The sequence below is a fragment of the Rattus norvegicus genome, chromosome 1 (assembly GCF_021556685.1).
Source record: "Rattus norvegicus strain SHRSP/BbbUtx chromosome 1, alternate assembly SHRSP_T2T, whole genome shotgun sequence".
Taxonomy (NCBI): Eukaryota; Metazoa; Chordata; class Mammalia; order Rodentia; family Muridae; genus Rattus; species Rattus norvegicus.
In genome coordinates this window covers 218,131,160-218,153,101 of record NC_141534.1, presented here as the reverse complement: position 1 = coordinate 218,153,101, position 21,942 = coordinate 218,131,160, and the positions used below count along the sequence as shown (strand labels likewise).

The 21,942-nt window shown below is 39.8% G+C and overlaps 1 protein-coding gene across 1 annotated transcript in view; it reads left to right on the top strand.

The window, feature by feature from the left end:
• Positions 1-21,942, top strand: part of Slc22a30 (solute carrier family 22 member 30) — a 75,389-nt gene that overhangs the window by 8,795 nt on the left and 44,652 nt on the right. Inside the window, exon 5 of the mRNA NM_134380.2 lies at positions 2,970-3,093. Within this exon, the coding sequence (NP_599207.2) occupies positions 2,970-3,093 (124 nt within the window). The remainder of the gene's footprint in view (positions 1-2,969; positions 3,094-21,942) is intronic.

Genomic DNA, 21,942 nt, shown 5'->3' with positions numbered 1-21,942 from the left:
AAATGCTAATTATGTTCCCAAAAACTGTTTGCACAAGTGTCTGCATGCATCTTTGGGATACTGCCCCAAGTTGGTTCTGACTATTAAATCAAGATACCAATAGCTTCTAGCTGGAGAGGAAAAACAGAGGCAGGATTTTAGGCTTTCCCAGGCTTGGGACCAGAAGGAGAAAAGGAAGGAGATAGGCCATGCTGAGCAGAGTGTGTGGACAAAGGAAAGAGAGAAGCTTTAATGGGGTAGAAAAGCAAGGAGATCACCCCAGGCTCTGGGCTAAGAAAGTATGGCCCAGAGGGTGCCATAAGTGGGTCTGGGGTGCCTAAGATAGAAAATAGAATTAAATTCTATGTAATTATATAGAGTTACATAATTAATACCTCAGGATTAACAACACGGAGGTTAGGCAGTGGACCAGCTCTTCTGCTGTTTAAGATGTACTAAAAAAGGGTCTGAGTGTGTCTTTCTTTTGGGAACATATGCTGGGAAGGTTCTGAGATATTTTAATCCTTCCACCTCTTAAAACCCACCCAAATGTCAATCACTTGCCAATATAATGTCTCTCTGACTTCTACTCTATCTCCCTGTCCTCAGGGTGAACTTCTCTTGGCCACATGCTCTTGATCCAGCCTATCTGATGGAAATATCCTCCTCTTCTTGTTTTTTATTTCCTCCCTTCTGGTCTCTTTTAAGACCCCTCATTTGATTCTAAGCTCCTCCTTCCTATCTTTCTGCCCAGTCATATGTCCCTGTCATTTATTGACCAATCATATATTAATGGGGAGAATTCATTACAGTACATTGGTTAATACAGTGCCCTAATATTAGGTTTCATTCTGGTCTGGGGCACAGTATTCAGGTACTGAATACACAACACACAAGATGAACCCCAACAGTATTCCTTTCCTTACCTCCTTTTAAAAGACTTAACAATTACTATCACAGCGTCATCAGAATATGACTCTATAGGGTGACCACAGACTTAATACAGAGAGACGAGTTTATACAGACAAGTACAAAGACTCATCTGCCACTCCCTTTTTTTATCCACACAGTCTATCATTATTATTATGTGTCAGGAGCCATCTAGGAAAAGCTAAGGCTAGCAGATGGCCTTTCTAGAGGTGGCCCACTTTTTTGCATGGACTAAAATGGGTAATCTCTGAAAGAGACTTTATCTCAGGATTGCTTCTTGCAACTGATAAGCCTTTCCTGTCATTATTAAATTAACATAACAACTCATAGGAATTAGCCAACCCTATTGAGCTGATTTCCTGCACATCAAAATAAAGATTAACTTTCATGAATTAATGCTGTTTTGACAAATTAATGACCTTATAGAGTTCCTGTTTGGTTCAAATAATCTTAGAAAGAAAGTTTTAAGGGATGATTTTAGTTGTTTTGCTAAAAAGATGTAATAAATTTAGACTCAAGAATAGAATGTGCTCACTCATAGTAGCAAGTAAAGACTACATAATAAGAAATACAATGAGCTTTCAAGATTACACTACAAAGGCAAATTTGTGTTCAAGGTAAAACATTCATTCTAAGTTGGATCCAAGGATGAATCTACAGGTGTGCTCTATGATAGGACAAGGTTATATGAAACTATTGCTTTGAACTTATAATGAGCTTATAGAATGAAACACTGCTTACAACTTAAAATTAGCATCATTTTGTATCTCCCATTTTGTGTAAAATTTTATGAGGTAATTTTCTGAAGAACTTTTGTCTAGAACATATAAAAATGCCAGGGAAAAGAAAGAAATGTGGTTGCTTGGTGGACTCTGCCCTTTCAATCCATCCATCCATCCAAATGTATATGTCTGGATATATATATATATATATATATATATATATATATATATATATATATATATATATATATATATATATACATGTAAGCATGCACAAATACTTATGGAGTTGATTGAGACAGATAGTTGGGCCAACTAAAAGGTGTACAAATGAATGTATGTGTATCTGTGCATATTTCTCAGTATAAAGGATTCTAAAACTTTTTTATTTGTGATGTTTTATATATTAGCTAATTCTTTTACACACAGAGAACTTTTGTCTATAAAAAAATCTGAAAGCATGAAATAAAAGTTGATACAGTAATTTTCAACTTTTTCAGGTTTGTGTTTCCTTGTGTGAATGACTCTTTCTTTCCACTCTGGTTCACAAAGACTTAACTAGCTTCACCAGTGAGGGGCTCCTGGTTGCCTGGCCAGAGAAGGGAGCACTAGCAAGAAATCCTTAACTTATTCCCCTGCAGCAGGTGTTAATTTGTCTGAAGCCATTGACTTCTGGCTACAGAATAATGAATCAAGGAGAATAAATATTATTTATACTAAGCAACCTTTACTTTCACAAAACCAGGTTTTCCCCTCACAAAACCAGGTTTTCCCCTCAACCTTTGCTCCACCACAATCAGTTGCCATCCAGAGAGAAGCAGTGCTGGGACAAGCTCCCAGTGCTTATGCAGCTGCTTCCATCATGTAAATGAGAAGCAGGAGCAGGTTTACCCGGCTTGCATGGCCAGAAGTCAGCAACTGATTAGATGAAGTTAGGAATTTGGATGATATAATTAGTATATAATATTTATACAATGTTTCTAATTTAGAAAAAAGAACACATTGTTAAACAACAATTTCTATACCCTAAAGAAGTTAGTATATGTCTGTGGAAGCATCGCTAATAGTCTAGTTCCATGAACCATACTACAAATGTATATCTAGTATAGGGAGACAGATCCCCACTGGGGATCTCGGTATGCATTTCAAAAGTGAAGTAAATTATGTGGCTGAAACATTCCTAACTTTTAATGAAGGCATTAGATAACAAAAGATTATAGAGATTGTTATATCAGAATGTTGTATGTATTCAGTTAAAGAACAAAATTTCAAAGGTTAAATTTTGTATGGAAAATGACTTCATAAGGATTGTTTCTACCTCCAACATCTTCTTGACAGGTGGCTGTCAGAGTCAGCTCGGTGGCTCATTGTGACCAACAAACCCCAGAAGGGCTTAAAGGAACTTAGAAAAGTTGCACACATGAATGGAATGAAGAATTCTGGAGACAACCTAACCATGGAGGTGAGGATAATGGATGATGGTGATGACATAAAGGAAATAGAAGCTTCGATGTGCATGAGTTAGTGCCCAAGGTGCACACTGCTTACGATTTTCATTCTAAAGACTAAAACCACTAATTTCATTCCTTTGTTTCTTGAATTCAGTTTATAATAGTCTTCTTATAGGATTTCATTCACAAAGTAACTGTTTAAGTGGAATGCTCGTGATATATACTGGTGTGCTACATTTAATATGTTTAGTTAACATAGTTTGATAGTTTTCATTTTATTCTTCATTAAACTTACAGTACCCTATAGAGCATGAGAGGAACATAGAATGAATGACAGGGGATAAAAATGAGTCTTTTCTTCTTCTCAACAAATCCCCAACTACTTTCTGTCTGTCTGTATGTCTCTTATTTTTTGGCGAACTAATAAGATAAATTAAGATTTCTTACAGAAGCATGTACCAGGAACCAAATTATAGGAGCATGGACAATATACAAGGGGCTGTATTGAGACTTAATACAACTCTCCCTTATCCAGAGCAATCGTTAATCATCCATCCTTTCTCAAGATGGTGAAATTTTACTCACTGAATTTTGGGTAGGTCTGGTGGAGATTACCAGAGCTGTTGAGAGTACAAAGCCCATGCCATGCCTAGAATACAGCATTGCATACCACCTCGTAGCAGACCTTAGACCTTATATTATCTCAGAACTCTGTTTCACATGGTCCCTGATCCTTGGAAATAGTGCTGTATACATATAGATTATGACTTAATCATTTAATAATCATTTAATTTAATAATCACTTATTTTCTGAAGAATGGACAGTTTCAGCTTTGTAGTAGCATTCTCAAACTCTGGAAAGAAACTTCTCTGATCAAAACTGAAAACAGGACACCCGCGGATCCCGGCCCGCAGCAGCTCTCTGCTCCCAGACCCGGTGAGAGAGAGACCCAACCGCCTGGTCGGGTGGGCACTCCTGAGACTGCAGAGCAGAAGAGACCACCAACACTGCTCACCCCTGCCCACATCCCTGGCCCAAGAGGAAACTGTATAAGGCCTCTGGGCTCCCGTGGGGGAGGGCCCAGGAGCGGCAGGACACCGGCCTGAGACACCGCCGGAACCTGAAGTAAACAGACCGGATAAACAGTTCTCTGCACCCAAATCCCGTGGGAGGGAGAGCTAAACCTTCAGAGAGGCAGACAAGCCTGGGAAACCAGAAGAGACTGCTCCCTGCACACACATCTCGGACGCCAGAGGAAAAAGCTAAAGACCATCTGGAACCCTGGTGCACTGAAGCTCCCGGAAGGGGCGGCACAGGTCTTCCTGGTTGCTGCCACTGCAGAGAGCCCCTGGGCAGCACCCCACGAGCGAACCTGAGCCTCGGGACCACAGGTAAGACCAAATTTTCTGCTGCAAGAAAGCTGCCTGGTGAACTCAAGACACAGGCCCACAGGAACAGCTGAAGACCTGTAGAGAGGAAAAACTACACGCCTGAAAGCAGAACACACTGTCCCCATAACTGACTGAAAGAGAGGAAAACAGGTCTACAGCACTCCTGACACACAGGCTTATAGGACAGTCTAGCCACTGTCAGAAATAGCAGAACAAAGTAACACTAGAGATAATCTGATGGCGAGAGGCAAGCGCAGGAACCCAAGCAACAGAAACCAAGACTACATGCCATCATCGGAGCCCAATTCTCCCACCAAAACAAACATGGAATATCCAAATACACCAGAAAAGCAAGATCTAGTTTCAAAATCATATTTCATCATGATGCTGGAGGACTTCAAGAAAGACATGAACACACTTAGGGAAACACAGGAAAACATTAATAAACAAGTAGAAGCCTACAGAGAGGAATCGCAAAAATCCCTGAAAGAATTCCAGGAAAACACAATCAAACAGTTGAAGGAATTAAAATGGAAATAGAAGCAATCAAGAAAGAACACATGGAAACAACCCTGGATATAGAAAACCAAAAGAAGAGACAAGGAGCTGTAGATACAAGCTTCACCAACAGAATACAAGAGATGGAAGAGAGAATCTCAGGAGCAGAAGATTCCATAGAAATCATTGACTCAACTGTCAAAGATAATGTAAAGCGGAAAAAGCTACTGGTCCAAAACATACAGGAAATCCAGGACTCAATGAGAAGATCAAACCTAAGGATAATAGGTATAGAAGAGAGTGAAGACTCCCAGCTCAAAGGACCAGTAAATATCTTCAACAAAATCATAGAAGAAAAGTTCCCTAACCTAAAAAAAGAGATACCCATAGACATACAAGAAGCCTACAGAACTCCAAATAGATTGGACCAGAAAAGAAACACCTCCCGTCACATAATTGTCAAAACACCAAACGCACAAAATAAAGAAAGAATATTAAAAGCAGTAAGGGAAAAAGGTCAAGTAACATATAAAGGGAGACCTATCAGAATCACACCAGACTTCTCGCCAGAAACTATGAGGGCCAGAAGATCCTGGACTGATGTCATACAGACCCTAAGAGAACACAAATGCCAGCCCAGGTTACTGTATCCTGCAAAACTCTCAATTAACATTGATGGAGAGACCAAGATATTCCATGACAAAACCAAATTTACACAATATCTTTCTACAAATCCAGCACTACAAAGGATGATAAATGGTAAAGCCCACCATAAGGAGGCAAGCTATACCCTAGAAGAAGCAAGAAACTAATCGTCTTGGCAACAAAACAAAGAGAATGAAAGCACACAAACATAACCTCACATCCAAATATGAATATAACGGGAAGCAATAATCACTATTCCTTAATATCTCTCAATATCAATGGCCTCAACTCCCCAATAAAAAGACATAGATTAACAAACTGGATACGCAACGAGGACCCTGCATTCTGCTGCCTACAGGAAACACACCTCAGAGACAAAGACAGACACTACCTCAGAGTGAAAGGCTGGAAAACAACTTTCCAAGCAAATGGTCAGAAGAAGCAAGCTGGAGTAGCCATTCTAATATCAAATAAAATCAATTTCCAACTAAAAGTCATCAAAAAAGATAAGGAAGGACACTTCATATTCATCAAAGGAAAAATCCACCAAGATGAACTCTCAATCCTAAATATCTATGCCCCAAATACAAGGGCACCTACATACGTAAAAGAAACCTTACTAAAGCTCAAAACACACATTGCACCTCACACAATAATAGTGGGAGATTTCAACACCCCACTCTCATCAATGGACAGATCATGGAAACAGAAATTAAACAGTGATGTCGACAGACTAAGAGAAGTCATGAGCCAAATGGACTTAACGGATATTTATAGAACATTCTATCCTAAAGCAAAAGGATATACCTTCTTCTCAGCTCCTCATGGTACTTTCTCCAAAATTGACCATATAATTGGTCAAAAAACGGGCCTCAACAGGTACAGAAAGATAGAAATAATCCCATGCGTGCTATCGGACCACCACGGCCTAAAACTGGTCTTCAATAACAATAAGGGAAGAATGCCCACATATACGTGGAAATTGAACAATGCTCTACTCAATGATAACCTGGTCAAGGAAGAAATAAAGAAAGAAATTAAAAACTTTTTAGAATTTAATGAAAATGAAGATACAACATACTCAAACTTATGGGACACAATGAAAGCTGTGCTAAGAGGAAAACTCATAGCTCTGAGTGCCTGCAGAAAGAAACAGGAAAGAGCATATGACAGCAGCTTGACAGCACACCTAAAAGCTCTAGAACAAAAAGAAGCAAATACACCCAGGAGGAGTAGAAGGCAGGAAATAATCAAACTCAGAGCTGAAATCAACCAAGTAGAAACAAAAAGGACCATAGAAAGAATCAACAGAACCAAAAGTTGGTTCTTTGAGAAAATCAACAAGATAGATAAACCCTTAGCCAGACTAACGAGAGGACACAGAGAGTGCGTCCAAATTAACAAAATCAGAAATGAAAAGGGAGACATAACTACAGATTCAGAGGAAATTCAAAAAATCATCAGATCTTACGATAAAAACCTATATTCAACAAAATTTGAAAATCTTCACGAAATGGACAATTTCCTAGACAGATACCAGGTATCGAAGTTAAATCAGGAACAGATAAACCAGTTAAACAACCCCATAACTCCTAAGGAAATAGAAGCAGTCATTAAAGGTCTCCCAACCAAAAAGAGCCCAGGTCCAGACGGGTTTAGTGCAGAATTCTATCAAACCTTCATAGAAGACCTCATACCAAAATTATCCAAACTATTCCACAAAATTGAAACAGATGGAGCCCTACCGAATTCCTTCTACGAAGCCACAATTACTCTTATACCTAAACCACACAAAGACCCAACAAAGAAAGAGAACTTCAGACCAATTTCCCTTATGAATATCGACGCAAAAATACTCAATAAAATTCTGGCAAACCGAATCCAAGAGCACATCAAAACAATCATCCACCATGATCAAGTAGGCTTCATCCCAGGCATGCAGGGATGGTTTAATATACGGAAAACCATCAACGTGATCCATTATATAAACAAACTGAAAGAACAGAACCACATGATCATTTCATTAGATGCTGAAAAAGCATTTGACAAAATTCAACACCCCTTCATGATAAAAGTCCTGGAAAGAATAGGAATTCAAGGCCCATACCTAAACATAGTAAAAGCCATATACAGCAAACCACTTGCTAACATTAAACTAAATGGAGAGAAACTTGAAGCAATCCCACTAAAATCAGGGACTAGACAAGGCTGCCCACTCTCTCCCTACTTATTCAATATAGTTCTTGAAGTTCTAGCCAGAACAATCAGACAACAAAAGGAGATCAAAGGGATACAGATCGGAAAAGAAGAGGTCAAAATATCACTATTTGCAGATGACATGATAGTATATTTAAGTGATCCCAAAAGTTCCACCAGAGAACTACTAAAGCTGATAAACAACTTCAGCAAAGTGGCTGGGTATAAAATTAACTCAAATAAATCAGTTGCCTTCCTCTATACAAAAGAGAAACAAGCCGAGAAAGAAATTAGGGAAACGACACCCTTCATAATAGACCCAAATAATATAAAGTACCTCGGTGTGACTTTAACCAAGCAAGTAAAAGATCTGTACAATAAGAACTTCAAGACACTGAGGAAAGAAATTGAAGAAGACCTCAGAAGATGGAAAGATCTCCCATGCTCATGGATTGGCAGGATTAATATAGTAAAAATGGCCATTTTACCAAAAGCAATCTACAGATTCAATGCAATCCCCATCAAAATACCAATCCAATTCTTCAAAGAGTTAGACAGAACAATTTGCAAATTCATCTGGAATAACAAAAAACCCAGGATAGCTAAAGCTATCCTCAACAATAAAAGGACTTCAGGGAGAATCACTATCCCTGAACTCAAGCAGTATTACAGAGCAATAGTGATAAAAACTGCATGGTATTGGTACAGAGACAGACAGATAGACCAATGGAATAGAATTGAAGACCCAGAAATGAACCCACACACCTATGGTCACTTGATTTTTGACAAAGGAGCCAAAACCATCCAATGGAAAAAAGATAGCATTTTCAGCAAATGGTGCTGGTTCAACTGGAGGGCAACATGTAGAAGAATGCAGATCGATCCATGCTTATCACCCTGTACAAAGCTTAAGTCCAAGTGGATCAAGGACCTCCACATCAAACCAGACACACTCAAACTAATAGAAGAAAAACTAGGGAAGCATCTGGAACACATGGGCACTGGAAAAAATTTCCTGAACAAAACACCAATGGCTTATGCTCTAAGATCAAGAATCGTCAAATGGGATCTCATAAAACTGCAAAGCTTCTGTAAGGCAAAGGACACTGTGGTTAGGACAAAACGGCAACCAACAGATTGGGAAAAGATCTTTACCAATCCTACAACAGATAGAGGCCTTATATCCAAAATATACAAAGAACTCAAGAAGTTAGACTGCAGGGAAACAAATAACCCTATTAAAAATGGGGTTCAGAGCTAAACAAAGAATTCACAGCTGAGGAATGCCGAATGGCTGAGAAACACCTAAAGAAATGTTCAACATCTTTAGTCATAAGGGAAATGCAAATCAAAACAACCCTGAGATTTCACCTCACACCAGTGAGAATGGCTAAGATCAAAAACTCAGGTGACAGCAGATGCTGGCGAGGATGTGGAGAAAGAGGAACACTCCTCCATTGTTGGTGGGATTGCAGACTGGTAAAACCATTCTGGAAATCAGTCTGGAGGTTCCTCAGAAAATTGGACATTGAACTGCCTGAGGATCCAGCTATACCTCTCTTGGGCATATACCCAAACGATGCCTCAACATATAAAAGAGACACGTGCTCCACTATGTTCATCGCAGCCTTATTTATAATAGCCAGAAAATGGAAAGAACCCAGATGCCCTTCAACAGAGGAATGGATACAGAAAATGTGGTACATCTACACAATGGAATATTACTCAGCTATCAAAAACAACGCCTTTACGAAATTCTTAGGCAAATGGTTGGAACTGGAAAATATCATCCTGAGTGAGCTAACCCAATCACAGAAAGACATACATGGTATGCACTCATTGATAAGTGGCTATTAGCCCAAATGCTTGAATTACCCTAGATCCCTAGAACAAACGAAACTCAAGACGGATGATCAAAATGTGAATGCTTCACTCCTTCTTTAAATGAGGAAAAAGAATACCCTTGGCAGGGAAGGGAGAGGCAAAGATTAAAACAGAGACTGAAGGAACACCCATTCAGAGCCTGCCCCACATTTGGCCCATACATATACAGCCACCCAATTAGACAAGATGGATGAAGCAAAGAAGTGCAGACCGACAGGAGCCGGATGTAGATCGCTCCTGAGAGACACAGCCAGAATACAGCAAATACAGAGGCGAATACCAGCAGCAAACCACTGAACTGAGAATAGAACCCCCGTTGAAGGAATCAGAGAAAGAACTGGAAGAGCTTGAAGGGGCTCGAGACCCCATATGGACAACAATGCCAAGCAACCAGAGCTTCCAGGGACTAAGCCACTACCTAAAGACTATACATGGACTGACCCTGGACTCTGACCCCATAGGTAGCATTGAATATCCTAGTAAGAGCACCAGTGGAAGGGGAAGCCCTGGGTCCTGCTAAGACTGAACCCCCAGTGAACTAGTCTATGGGGGGAAGTCGGCAATGGGGGGAGGGTTGGGAGTGTAAGGAAGGGGAGGGGGGAGGGGGATGTTTGCCCGGAAACCGGGAAAGGGAATAACACTCGAAATGTATATAAGAAATACTCAAGTTAATAAAAAAAAAACAAAAAAACTGAAAACAGCATTAATATATGGGCATTAACAAAATCATTAGAAAGCAAGTCAACTTACACTTAATCTCCATATAGATAGATAAATGAGTTAGCCCTACTATTATGACTCAAGAGTCCATTGTTGAATAAAATGATGTAGAGTATTGTCTATCAGCGGCCTGCATAATAGCTTTCAGTGCAGTGAGACTAAGAACCAGAGAATAAGACTCCACGTTACTTCTAGCATGGTGTTTATTAAGTCCAACAACCAGAAATTGTTGTGTATTCAGCAACTGGCTCTTAACATTCTATTTGGAAATTACTTGTATATGTGCGATCACTAATAGTAATTGTAAAGTATAAAAAAACTTCAATCACTGCCTGATGATTCTCAGACGTGCCTACAGGGACTTATATATGTTAACTTAGATTTGTGGAATGACAGAATGGTTATCCGGATTAGTAAAATTGATGAGAAACGACCACCTTAAAGGAAGACTACATTGTTCCCTGTGCTTGTGTACTGAGATACGTAAGAAGAGGAAGCTAGCTGAGAATAATATTCAATTCTCTCTTCTTCCATGCATATACAATGCAACTATCTTCCTTTTCAAATTCCTATAAGGTAACATTCTCACTGGAAATTACTACACAATTGGTGTATGTGCCAAAATAAGATTCTTCTTCAAAGATGATTTGTAAGACTTCCTTACCACACCAACAGAAACATTAACTAGTAAAAAAAGTGGAATAGGGGATGTGGTCTTTGTAATGATAAAGTTCATATTCACTCTCAATGCCTTTATGATTGTTGAGGGAGGGATGTAGAAATATTAGAAACTCTGTAGTGAAAAGCCCATGAGAACCTCGCTAATCCTGGCCCACAGCTCCCTGCTCCCAAACCCCATGGGAGAGAGAGTTCACCACCGAGACAGGTGGGCACTCCTGAGACTGCAGAGCAGGAGAGACCACCAATACTGCCCACCCCTGCCCACATCCCTGGTCCAAGAGGAAACGGTGTAGGGGCTCTGGGAACAGGAAGACAGGGGCACTCAAGCGGCAGGTCCCCAGTGGTCCAGACACCACTCAAATCTGAAGAACCCAGGCAACAGCTCCCTGCACCCAAATCCCGTGGGAGGGAGAGCTAAACCTTCAGACAGACACGCCTGGGAAGCCAGAAGAGACTACACTCTGCCCACATTTCTGACTCCAGAGTAAAACACCTAATGCCATCTGGGACCCCTGTGCACAGGGGCCCAGGAAAAGGCAGGGCAGGCCCTTCTGGTTGCTGCCCTCACAGAGAGCTCAAACAGAGACCCCCAGGAGCAACGTGAGCCCTGGGACCAGAGGTAAGACCAACTTTTCTGTTCCAAGTTACCTGCCTGGTGGACTCAGGACACACGCCCACAGGAACAGCTGAAAACCAGTAAACAGGAAAGACTACATGCCTGAAAGCAGAACACTCTGTTCCCACAACTGGCTGAAAGAAAACAGGAAAACAGTTCTATAGCACTCTTGACACACAGGCCTATAGGACGGTCTAGCCACTGTCAGAAATAGCAGAACAAAGAAACACCAGAGACAGCCTGATGGCAAGAGGCAAGCACAGGAACCCAAGCAACAGAAACCAAGACTACATGGCATCATCAGAGCCCAATTCTCCCACCAAAGCAAACACTGATTATCCAAACACACCAGAAAAGCAAGATCTTGATTTTAAATCACATATGATCATGATGATGAAGGACTTCAAGAAAGACATAAAGAACTCCCTTAGAGAAATGCAGGAAAACATAAATAAACAAGTAGAAGCCTATACAGAGGAATCACAAAAATCCCTGAAAGAATTCCAGGAAAACACACTCAAACAGGTGAAGGAATTAAAAATGGAAATAGAAGCAATGAAGAAAGCACAAAGGGAAGCAACCCTGGATATAGAAAACCAAAGAAGAGACAAGGAGCCATAGATACAAGAATCACAAACAGAATACAAGAGATGGAAGAGAAAATCTCAGGAGCAGGAGATTCCATAGAAATCATCGACACAGGGTTGGGGATTTAGCTCAGTGGTAGAGCACTTGCCTAGCAAGCACAAGGCCCTAGGTTCGACCCCCAGCTCCGAAAAAAAAATCATCGACACAACTGTCAAAGATAATGTAAAATGGAAAAAGGTACTGGTCCAAAATATAAAAGGAAATCCAGGACTCCATGAGAAGATCAAACCTAAGGAAAATAGGTATAGAAGAGAGTGAAGACACCCAGTTCAAAGGACCAGTAAATATCTTCAACAAAATCATAGAAGAAAACTTCCCTAACCTAAAGAAAGGGATGCCCATAAACATACAAGAAGCCTACAGAACTCCAAATAGATTAGACCAGAAAAGAAACTCCTCCCGTCACATAATAATCAAAAGAACAAAAGCACAAAAAAGGAAAGAATATTGAAAGCAGTAAGGGAAAAAGGTCAAGTAACATATAAAGGCAGACCTATCAGAATCACACCAGACTTCTCACCAGAGACTATGAAAGCCAGAAGATCCTGGACAGATGTCATATAGACCTTAAGAGAACACAAATGCCAGCCCAGGTTACTGTATCCAGCAAAACTCTCAATTAACATAGATGGAGAAACCACGATGTTCCATGACAAAACCAAATTTACATAATATCTTTCTACAAATCCAGCCCTACAAAGGATAATAAATGGTAAAGTGCAACATAAGGAGGTAAGCTACACCCTAGAAAAAGCAAGAAACTAACTGTCTTGGCAACAAAACAAAGAGAAGAAAAGTACACAAACATAATCTCACATCCAAATACGAATACAACAGGAAGCAAAAATCACTATTCCTTAATATCTCTCAATATCAATGGACTCAATACTCCAATAAAAAGACACAGATTAACAAACTGGATATGCAATGAGGACACTGCATTCTGCTGCCTACAGGAAACACACCTCAGAGACAAAGACAGACACTACCTCAGAGTGAAAGCCTGGAAAACAACTTTCGAAGCAAGTGGTCTGAAAAAGCAAGCTGGAGTAGCCATTCTAATATTGAATAAATTTGATTTTCAATTAAAAGTCATCAAAAAAGATAAGGAAGGACACTTCATATTCATCACAGGAAAAATCCACCAAGATGAACTCTCAATCCTAAATATCTATGCTCCAAATACAAGGGCACCTACATACATAAAAGAAACCTTACTAAAGCTCAAAGCACACATTGCACCTCACACAACAATAATAGAAGATTTCAACACCCTACTCTCATCAATGGGCAGATCATGGAAACATCAATTAAACAGAAACATAGACAGGATAAGAGAAGTCATGAATGAAATGGACTTAACAGATATTTATAGAACATTCTATCCTAAAACAAAAGGATATACCTTCTTCTCACCACCTCATGGTACTTTCTCCAAAATTGAGCATATAATTGGTCATAAAACAGGCCGCAATAGATACAGAAAGATAGAAATAATCCCATGCGTCCTATCACACTGCCACGGGTTAAAGCTGGTCTACAATAACAATAAGGGAAGAATGTCCAGATATACTTGGAAGTTGAACAATGCTCTACTCAGTGATAACCTGGTCAAGGAAGAAATAATGAAAGAAATTAAAGACTTCTTAGAATTTAATGAAAATGAAGGTACAACATACCCAAACTTATGGGACACAATGAAAACTGTGCTAAGAAGAAAACTCATAGCTCTGAGCGCCTGCAGAAAGAAACAGAACAGAGCATATATCAGCAGCTTGACAAAACACCTGAACGCTCTACAACAAAAAGAAGCAAATACACCCAGGAGGAGTAGAAGGCAGGAAATAATCAAACTCAAAGCTGAAATCAATCAAGTAGAAACAAAAAAGACTATACAAAAATCAACAGAACCAAAACCTGGTTCTTTGAGATAATAAACAAGATAGATAAACCCTTAGCCAGACTAACGAGAGGACACAGAGAGTGTGTCCAAATTAACAAAATCAGAAATGAAAAGGAAGACGTAACTACAGAATCAGAGGAAATTAAAAAAGTCATCAGATCCTACTACAAAAGCCTATATTCAACAAAACTTGAAAATCTGCAGGAAATGGACAATTTCCTAGACAGATACCAGGTACCAAAGTTAAATAAGGAACAGATAAACCGTTTAAACAACCCCATAACTCAGAAAGAAATAGAAGCAGTCATTAAAGGTCTCTCAACCAAAAAAACCAGGTCCAGATGGGTTTGGTGCAGAATTCTATCAGACCTTCATAGAGGAGCTCATGGCAATACTATCCAAACTATTCCACAAAATTGAAACAGATGGAGCACTACAGAATTCCTTCTATGAAGCCACAATTACTCTTATACCTAAACCACACATAGACCCAACAAACAAAGAGAACTTCAGACCATTTCCCTCATGAATATTGATGCAAAAATACTCAATAAAATTCTTGCAAACAGAATCCAAGGGCACATCCAAACAGTCATCCATCATGATCTAATAGGCTTCATGGCAGACATGAAGGGATGGTTTAATATACGGAAAACCATCAACGGATTCCACAATATAAACAATCTGAAAAATAAAAACCACATGCTCATTTCCTTAGAAGCTGAGAAAGCATTTGACAAAATTCAACACCCCTTCATGATAAAAGTCCTGGAAAGAATAGGAATTCAAGGCCCATACCTAAACATAGTAGAAGCCATATACAGCAAACCAGTAGCTAATATTAAACTAAATGGAGAGAAACATGAAGCAATCCCACTAAAATCAGGGACTAGACAAGGCTGCCCACTCTCTCCCTACTCATTCAATATAGTTCTTGAAGTTCTAGCGAGAGCAATCAGACAACAAAAGGAGATTAAAGTGATACAGATTGGAAAAGAAGAAGTCAAAATATCACTATTTGTAGATGATATGATAGTATATTTAAGTGGTCCCAAAAGTTCCACCAGAGAACTACTAAACCTGATAAACACTTTCAGCAAAGTGACTGTGTATAAAATTAACTCAAATAAATCAGTAGCCTTCCTCTACACAAAAGAGAAAAAAGCCAAGAAAGAAATTAGGGAAATGACACCCTTCATTATAGTCACAAATAATATAAAATACCTCGGAGTGACTTTAAACAAGCAAGGAAAAATATGTATGATAAGAACTTCAAGCCTCTGAAGAAAGAAATTGAAGATCTCCCATGCTCATGGATTGGCAGGATTAATATAGTAAAAAGGGCCATTTTACCAAAAGCAATCTACAGATTCAATGCAATCTCCATCAAAATACCAATCCAATTCTTCAGAGAGTTAGACAGAACAATTTGCAAATTCATCTGGAATAACAAAAAACCTAGGATAGCTTAAACTATCCTCAACAATAAAAGATCTTTTGGGGGAATCACTATCCCTGAACTCAGGAGTATTACAGAGCAATAGTGATAAAAACTGCATGGTATTGGTACAGAGACAAACAGATAGACCAGTGGAATAGAATTGAAGACCCAGAAATGAACCCACATACCTATGGTCTGTTGATTTTTGACAAGGGATCCAAAACCATCCAATGGAAAAAGATAGCATTTTCAGCACATGGTGCTGGTTCAACTGGAGGTCAGCATGTAGAAGAATGCAGATCGATCCATACTTTTCACCCCATACAAAGCTTAAGTCCAAGTGGATCGAGGAACTCCACATCAAAACAGATACACTCAAACTTATAGAAGAAAAAGTGGGGAAGAATCTTGAACACGTGGGCACTGGAGAAAACTTCTTGAACAAAACACCAATGGCTTATGCTCTAAGATCAAGAATCCACAAATGGGATCTCATAAAACTGCAAAGCTTCTGTAAGGCAAAGGACACTGTTGTTAGGACAAAACGGAAACCAACAGATTGGGAAAAGATCTTTACCAATCCTATAATCGATAGAGGGCTCATATCTAAAATATACAAAGAATTCATGAAGTTAGACTGCAGGGAGACAAATAACCCTATTTAAAAATGGGTTTCAGAGCTAAACAAAGAATTCACAGCTGAGGAATGCCGAATGGCTGAGAAACACCTAAAGAAATGTTCAACATCTTTTGTCATAAGGGAAATGCAAATCAAAACAACCCTGAGATTTCACTTCATACCAGTGAGAATGGCTAAGATCAAAAACTCAGGTGACAGCAGATGTTGGCGAGGATGTGGTGAAAGAGGAACACTCCTCCATTGTTGGTGGGATTGCAGACTGGTACAACCATTCTGGAAATCAGTCTGGAGGTTCCTCAGAAAATTGGACATTGAACTGCCTGAGGATCCAGCTATACCTCTCTTGGGCATATACCCAAAAGATGCCCCAACATATATCAAAGACACATGCTCTGAATGTTCATAGCAGCCTTATTTATAATAGTTAGAAGCTGGAAAGTACCCAGATGCCCTTCAATAGAGGAATGGATACAGAAAATGTGGTACATCTACACAATAGAATATTACTCAGCTATCAAAAACAATGACTTTATGAAATTCATAGGCAAATGTAGGCAACTGGAAAATATCATCCTGAGTGAGGTAACCCAATCATAGAAAAACACACATGGTATGCACTCTTTGATAAGTGGATATTAGTCCAAATACTCGAATTCGCCTAGATGCAGAGAACACCTGAAACTTAAGAAGGATGACCAAAATGCGAATGCTAAACTCCTTCTTTAAAAGGGGAACAAGAATACCCTTGGGAGGGAATAGGGAGGGAAAGTTTAGAACAGAGGCAGAAGGAACACCCATTCAGTGCCTGCCCCACATGTGGCCCATACATATATAGCCACCAAACTAGATAAGATGGATGAAGCAAAGAAGTGCAGGCTGACTGGAACTGGATGTAGATCTGTCCTCAGAGACACAGCCAGAATACAGCAAATACATAGCGACTGCCATCATTAAACCACTGAACTGAGAATGGGACCCCGATTGAAGGAACTTAGAAAGGACTGAAAGAGCTTGAAGGGGCTTGAGAACCTATATGAACAACAATGCCAACCAACCATAGCTTCCAGGGACTAAGCCTCTACCCAAAGATTATACATGGACTGACCCTGGGCTCCAACCTCATAGATAGCAATGAATGGCCTAGTAAGAGCACCATTGGATTGGGAAGCCCTTGGTTCTCCCAAGTCTGATCCCCCAGTGAATGTGATTGTTGGGGCGAGGGCAGTAATGGGGGGAGGATGGGGAGGGGAACACCCATAGATAAGGAGATTAGGGGGATGTTGGCCAGGAAATCGGGTAAGGGAATAACAATGGAAATGTAAATAAGAAATACCCAAGTTAATAAAGATAAAAAAAACGAAAAGCCCTTGAATACTGTAAATATAGCTCAAGGAGCCAGTCAAGTGCCTCTTAGGAAATGAAAATGATGGACTAAGCACAGACAGTGGAGATAGAAGCCATGAATTTCCAGAGATCTCAGAGACTGTATCAACAATTACATTTGAATTCTTTAGTGTGAAATTTGGCCCACAACCTGGCCTCAATCTTTTGACACCAAATCAAATTTAACATGAAAATAATGACCTAATTTGTTTTGTGGAGTATATTTTATAATGGGTATGTATAGTGATCATAGTATCACCACTCGTACTGCATTTTGTCTGGATCTACAGTAGAAAGAAAATAAAAAAGGAGACAGAAAGTCATAAGAATGTCTAGTTTGCCGAAGAGGAGTGATCAAACAAGTAAAGTTTGCAGCCAAGGCATTAGCTAAGAGTTTGCTTGGCCTGCAGTGAGACATCATGCTCTACACCAGACAGAAGGAAAACAGCCAGGAGTGCAAGAGTCCAGTCATCAAATGATCTAATTTGTGAAAATGCAGAAAACTTCTAAAAGGAAGGAGCTTGAACTGAGGCCAAGGGCCTCAATTCAAGGGAATCCATGTACCAGGAAAACAATTGCCCTGGAAATAGTTATCATGGGGATTAATAAATGGAAGGTAATAGAATTGTGGTTCTTTAGGGCCAGACTCCACTTTGAGCAGCTAACAGAATGTGAGTCTGTGACCACACAGTACTGGTCTTGCAAACATGGAACCAGTCTGATCCAGTCTTTAGCAGCAGCAGAGGCCTTAAGTTGTGTGGCAGGGCAGGAGGCTCTGGTAGCATTCCCTCAGAGAGCATTGCATAAATCTGTGAACTTGAATACCCCTTGCTGAACAGAGATTCCTGGAGGCTGAAGATGCTAGAACCACAGGATGTCTGTTGCAGAACACTGCACTCATGACATAGAGCTGTCTCGAGAAAAAAGTTATATGTGGTCAAAACAATATAGCTAGAGAAGTAGACTACCTAATGCTTTAGAACCAGGACATTCTGTTTTGAGCCACAGACTGAAAACGTGGAACTTGGGTTGAGAAGTCTCATGTCAACTTGAAACACACAATAGTGGTATCTTGGAAGAGGGAACTTTACTTGAGAAAATTGCTCCCTAAGATCTGGCTTTAAGGCAATTTCTTTTTCTTTTTTTTTTCTTTTTTGTTTGTTTTTTGTTTCATTTTTTGTTGTACTGTTATTATTTTAAATTTTTATTATTTTATGTATTTATATGCCCCTGTGTATTCCCTGCCCCCCCCCCCCCCCCGCCCACAGATCTTTATTCCATTCCTCCTCCCACTTGCCTCCAAAGGGTGCTCTCATGCCACCAGACCTCCCATTTCCAAGGCTTCAACTTACTTCAGGATTAAGCCTTCTCCCACTAAGGCCTGACAAGACAGACTTCTGACTTGCCCTTTTATGCTCTTCATAGGTGGGTCAGACTCTGGGAGTCCCCTAGGGTCTGAGTAACTTGACACTGCTGATGTTCCTATGTGGTTGCTCTCCCCTTCAGCTTCTTCAATCCTTCCCCTAATTCAACCACAGCAGTCTCCAACTTCAGGCCAGTGCCTGGGTGTAAGTGTCTGCTCCTGTCTCCGTCAGCTGCTGGTAGGGCCTCTAAGAGGACAACCATGCCAAGCTCTCATCTGTAAACAAGTCATAGCATCAGTAATTGTGTCAGGCCTTGGGGCCTTCCCATGAGATGGATCCAAGTTGGGCAGTCACTGGACCACCTTTCCTTCAGTCTCTTCTCCATTTTTGTTCTTGCAGCTCTTCTAGGCAGGAACAGTTCTGGGTCAGAATATTTGGCTGTGGATTAGTAGTACTGTCCCTCTGCTTGAGACCCTGTCTATCTACTGTAGTTGAACTCTTCCATTTCCCTCTCCCCAATGTTGGGAATTGTGACCAAGGTCACCCCACTGAGTCCTTAGAATCTCTCACATCCCATGTTTCTGGTACTTCCTAGAGTGTCTTCCTCCTCCCACCCCAATGCTGCTTATCTCAGTTTATTCTCTTAGACATCTGGCCTTCTCTCCTGTCATCCCCTCAGACGCTTTTCCCCTTTCCCCTCCCTCTTTCTCCCTCCTCCCACTCAGTTCCCTGCCTCCATTTATCTCCCTTAATTATTTCCTTCCCCCTTCAAAGTGGAATTGAAGCATTCTCACTTGGGCCTCTCTAATTGTTATATACTTCTTATGGTCTGTGGGTTGTATCCTCATTATTCTGAATGTTTTGGCTAATATCTACTTAACAGTGAGCATATAACACTTAGGTCCTTCTGGGTATGAGTTATCTCACTCAGAATGATATTTTCTAGTTTCATTCATTTGTCTGCAAAATTCATGATATCCTCATTCTTAGTAGCTGAATAGTATCCCACTGTGTAAATGAACCAAATTATCTGTATTCATTCTTCCATTGAGGGACATCTGTGTTGTTTCCAGCTCCTGGGTATTAAAATGAACTTGGTGGAGCATGTGTCCTTGGGGGAATGGTGGGGAATCTTTTAGGTATGAGCCCAAAAAGGGTATAGCTGGATCTTCAGGCAGAAGTATTTCCAATTTTCTGAGGAACCTCCAGATTGATTTCCAAAGTGATTATGCCATCTTTCAATCCACCAGCAATAAAGGAATGTTCCTCTTTCCCCACAACTTTACCAGCATGTGCTGTCACTTGAGCTTTTTTTCTTAGTCATCTTGATTGTTGTAAGGTAAAATTGAAGAATCGTGGTTTTTTGCTTGTTTATTTTGTTTTGTTTTGCATTTCTCTGATGACTAAGGACTTTGAACATTTCTTTATGTGTATCCAAGCCATTTGGGATTCTTCCATTGTGAATTCTCTGTTTAGCTCTGTACCCAATTTTCTTATTAAGGTTATTTGGTGTCATGAGTTCTTTGTATATTCTGAATATTACCACTCTATCAGATGTAGGGTTAGTGAAGTTTTTTCCCAATATATTCTCCTTCCATCTAGTGGCTGATTTATCTAATTGATGGTGGGTTTTGCCCTACAGAAGCTTTTCAGTTTCATGAGGTGTCATTTATCTATTGTTGATCTTAGAGTCAGAGCCATTGGTGTTCATTGGAACCTTCCCCTGTGCCAATGAGTTCAAGGCTCTTTCCCACTTACTCTTCTATTTGATTCAGAGTATCTGTTTTTATGTTGAGGACCTTGACCCTCTTGGACTTGAGCTTTGTGCAGGGTGGTAAATATGGATCCATTTTCATTCTCCTACATCTCTGCCAGTTAGACAAGCACCAATTATTGAAGATGTATTCTATTTTCCACTGCATGGTTTTGGCTTCTTTATCAAAGATCAAATGTCCATAGCTGTGTGGGTTTACTTCTGGTTCTTCAATTCTATTCCATTGATTGACCTGTCTGTTTTTTGTACCAATACCAAGTTGTTGTTAAACAACTATTGCTTTGTAGAACAGCTTGAGGTCAGGGATGGTGATTCCCCAAAAGTTATTTTATTGTTGAGAATTGTTTTTGTTATCTGGGGTTTTAGTTTTCCCATGTGAAGTTGAGAACTGCTCTTTCTATGTCTGTGAAGAATTGTGTTGGAAATTTGATGGGGATTGCCTTGAATTTGCAGATTGCTTTTGGTAAAATGGCCATTTTCATTATATTAATCTTACCATTACATGACTATGGGAGATCGTTCCATTTTCTAAGGCCTTCTTTGATTTCTTTTTTTAAGGATTTGAAATTCTTGTCATACATATATTTCACTTGTTTGGTAAGAGTTGCACCAAGGTAAAATACAAAATAGTATTTGTTGCTCTTGGGAAGGGTGTTGTCTGCTTTCTTCCTCAGCCAATTTATCATTGGTGTAAAGAAAGGCTACTGATTTGTTTGACTTAATTTTATATGCAGTCACTCTGTAAAAGTTGATTATTGCCAGAAGGAGTTTTCTGGTAGAATTTTGGGGGTGGCTTATGCATACTATCATATCATCTGCACATAGTGATACTTTGACTTCTTCCTTTCCAATTTGTGTCCCCTTGATCTCCTTTTGTTGTCTAATTGCTCTAGCTAGAATTTTGAGTGCTATATTCAATATATAGGCAGAGAGTTGGAAACCCTGTCTCACCCCCGATTTTAGTGGCATGCTTCTAGTTTCTCTCCACTTATTCTGATGTTGGCTGTTGGTTTGCTATATATTGCTTTGATTACATTTAGTTATATGTCAGCATTCTTGAATTCTCCAAGACTTT